The sequence below is a fragment of the Malania oleifera genome, chromosome 2 (genome assembly GCF_029873635.1).
Source record: "Malania oleifera isolate guangnan ecotype guangnan chromosome 2, ASM2987363v1, whole genome shotgun sequence".
NCBI classification, from domain to species: Eukaryota; Viridiplantae; Streptophyta; class Magnoliopsida; order Santalales; family Ximeniaceae; genus Malania; species Malania oleifera.
Window position 1 is genome coordinate 61,584,724 of NC_080418.1, and position 3,405 is coordinate 61,588,128.

Sequence of the window (3,405 nt, forward strand, 5' to 3'; positions counted from 1 at the left end):
GAGAAGGATGTCGCCGAAGCATGACCGGGAATCCATTGAAGAAAGGTACGAGAAATGGTTGGCACAATACGGCCGACGATACAAGGACAGAGATGAGTGGGAACAACGGTTTGGGATTTACCAATCCAACATTGAGTATGTCGACTTCATCAACTCTCAGAACCTCTCTTTCAGACTTGCAGACAACAAATTTGCAGACATGACAAATGAGGAGTTCAGGTCTAACTTCTTGGGTCTTCAGCATCATAAGCCTCAAAGACGGAATCAGACCTTCAGATATGGGAACTGTATAGGTTCACCCGACAGCGTGGATTGGAGACAGCATGGTGCCGTAACACCGATCAAAGATCAAGGCCAATGTGGTACAAAAAAAATTTATTCACAAAATGCTCATTGATTAGAGAGCGTCTTAATTAATATAATACTAATAAAATTACTTCATCTTAAATCTAAACTGGCTCCAAAAATTACATAATTTCAAGCCATTATAATGTCAAAATTTCTAGAACAAAAACCTTCATACCAGTGTTTGCGGAGAAGAGCAACACCTGACTATATCTATTTCTTGATGCAGGGAGTTGTTGGGCATTCTCTGCAGTTGCCGCAGTGGAAGGCATCAACAAGATCAAAGCAGGACAATTGGTGTCGCTGTCGGAGCAAGAGCTTGTCGACTGCGATGTTGGCTCTGATAATCAAGGATGCGACGGTGGATACATGGCGAAAGCATTTGCATTCATCCAAAAGAACGGAGGCCTTACCACCGAAGCAAGCTACCCTTACGCAGGAAAGGATGGCACCTGTAACAGAGGCGAAGCAGGAAAGCCAGCAGTGACAATAAGCGGCTATGAATCGGTCCCTAAAAACGATGAGAAGAGCCTGCAAGCTGCGGTTTCCCACCAGCCAGTATCTGTTGCCATTGATGCGGGTGGTTATGCCTTTCAGCTTTATTCTGAAGGGATCTTTGATGGACTCTGCGGGAACGAACTCAACCATGGAGTGGCGGCGGTGGGTTATGGAGAAGATAATGGTAAAAAGTACTGGCTCGTGAAAAACTCATGGGGTACTGACTGGGGTGAAGCGGGTTATATAAGAATGAAACGTAATCCTGGTGATAGGAGGGGAATTTGTGGCATTGCCATGGAACCCAGCTACCCCGTTAAGGACTAAGCAGTCTTATGGTGGAACTGATCTTTTGAGCAGTAGTGGAATTATGTATGCTAGCTTTAACAAGTTCCTTTAGAAAGTAATTCTACGCAAAGTACGTACTTCAGTATAAATTTCTGATTCAGAAGTTGGATTTAATAAACTGGGCGTTTCAGTATAAGCAGAATAACAAAATTACAAAATGCAGATAAAATAATAGCCAGGTAACTTGAAGGAATGCATGCTGTTAGGGGGTGTGAATGTAATGGGAGTTAAATGGGTGAGAGAAATGACTTTACATAGATTTGTATATGAATATCAAATTACTTGTATTATGACTTGTATGGTTGTTCTCTAAAATAAAATAAGTACTAGTCTTATTTCTCATTGAGTATTATTATAAAAATATACACTTTCCATTTTTAAATTCTCTCATGTATATATATACCCTTATAATCCTTGTAATAAGTGTGAATTAATAGAGAAAAATTAACTTTTCTCCCAATTTTAACATGTATCAAAGCCAAGTTCAAAACCAAATTCAAAACCTAATTTTTTTTCTTTCTTTTCCCTAACCTTCCTTGCCGCAGCCTATCACAGCCTCTCGCTCGTTTCTGAACGCAGCCTCCTACAGCCTCTCGGTTCTTCCGTCTCTCTACAGCAGATAGCAGTGGACGACCCTGCTTCCCGACAGCCGTCACCACCTGACGACGTCTTCTCCGGCGAAGAGCAGCAGCAGCAACTCTCGACGACGTCTCAATCTCTCAGTTCTTCGTCGTCGTCTCGCTTTTTCGCTCCACCTCGTCCATCTCCACTCATCCTTGGCTGATTAATCTCTCTGCTTCTCTCATCATCGTCGACTCGTCCTTGTCACTCGTCATCGGCAGACTACCTCTCTTAGGCTCTCAGTCTCTCTCGGCTGCATCTCTCTTTCCGTCGTCTCTCTGCTGCAGCTCTCAGTACTCTCTCATCTCACTCTGTCTCGGCTCTCTCTCTCGTTCCGGTGTCATCTCGGCTCTCTCTCTTTCCGGCGTCTCTCTGCTGCAACTCTCGGCACTCTGCTCCAACATTCTCTCGTTGTCTCCGTCATCTCCTTTGGGCAACTTCTCATCTGGCAGAATCTTCCATACGCCAAAGGCTTGGATTTATATCCTTTTGTGTCTAAACGTATTTATTTTGTTCATTCAAAATTTTGAAAATTTCACATAGGCGGATTGTTTGATTCGATTTTGATTGGTGATGATTTGTCTCATTGTGGGTATTTCAATATGAAAGCAGTTTGATTTGATTATGTTTTGTTTGTATCTACACAAGGAGAAACCCTAGTTGGGTTGAACTGCATTCAATTGCCAACGTTGCCGTTTTGGTGGAAACAAAGAAACGCTTGTGAGTTCGTGGTCAATTCAATGAATTGTGTTCTAAATTTGTCGCATCTTAGGCGGTTATTTTGATGATTTCGTGGAATTGATGAGTGCATCGTATTTTGGGGGGAATTTAGCATTATTACATTTTTTGGTTCATCTGAACCATGTCCAACATCACATCAACGGAAGGCTCCTCCTCCAAAGCAACATCCTCATCAATTCTAGACGTGTCTTCTCCATATTTTCTCCATTTTGCTGATCACCCAAGTGCCATCCTTGTGTCCACTCCTCTCACTGGTGACAATTATCCTACCTGGAAGATAGCTATGAAAATGACCTTGAATGCCAACAATAAATTTGGTTTTGTTAATAATACCCTTCCCAAACCAACGTCCTCCTCAGCAGAAACTCAATTGTGGGAATGTTGCAGTGATATGGTTTTATCATGGATCCTCAACTCCATTGATTCATCCATTGTTCACAGTTTGATCTATCATGAATGCCCCCGTGGTGTATGGCTGGATCTTGAAAATTGTTTTTCTCAAAGCAACAATCCTCGTATTTTCAAGTTGAAACGTGACATTGCTAATCTTACCCAAGGTTCCATGACCATCTCTATGTATTTTACAACACTTAAAAGGTTATTGGGATGAACTCGCCATGCTGCCTCCACACCACAGTGCACTTGGGGTGTTTTAACCAAATTAATTCGAATGCAAGACACTTAGCGAGTTTTTTTAAGTTTTTGATGGGGCTACATGACTCAAATGCGTCCATTCGCAACCAAATTTTAGCCATGGATCCTTTACCTTCTGTCACCAAAGTCTATTCAATTTTGCATCCAGAAGAGAAGCAGCGCCTTCTTCATATCTCTAGTGTTCCAACAGAATTTGCTGCT

The 3,405-nt window shown here is 42.1% G+C and overlaps 2 protein-coding genes across 2 annotated transcripts; both read left to right on the forward strand.

Moving 5' to 3' along the window:
- On the forward strand, nucleotides 1-1,167 carry LOC131148921 (ervatamin-B). Its single transcript, XM_058098883.1, has 2 exons — nucleotides 1-362; nucleotides 575-1,167. Exons 1-2 carry the CDS (start codon nucleotides 8-10, stop codon nucleotides 1,165-1,167), a joined length of 948 nt encoding a protein of 315 aa, XP_057954866.1. The 5' UTR covers nucleotides 1-7.
- A 1,504-nt stretch (nucleotides 1,168-2,671) lies between these two features.
- Nucleotides 2,672-3,160, forward strand: LOC131148213 (uncharacterized). Its single transcript, XM_058097941.1, has one exon. The coding sequence runs from the start codon at nucleotides 2,672-2,674 to the stop codon at nucleotides 3,158-3,160; it is 489 nt and encodes a 162-aa protein (XP_057953924.1).
- Nucleotides 3,161-3,405: the final 245 nt, after the last annotated feature.

Coding starts and splice junctions, on each gene's coding strand:
- LOC131148213 (XM_058097941.1), top strand. CDS start 2,672: ATGTCCAACATCACATCAACGGAAGGCTCCTCCTCCAAAGCAACATCC.
- LOC131148921 (XM_058098883.1), top strand. CDS start 8: ATGTCGCCGAAGCATGACCGGGAATCCATTGAAGAAAGGTACGAGAAA. Junction 363..574: donor CAAAGATCAAGGCCAATGTG/GTACAAAAAAAA, acceptor TTCTTGATGCAG/GGAGTTGTTGGGCATTCTCT.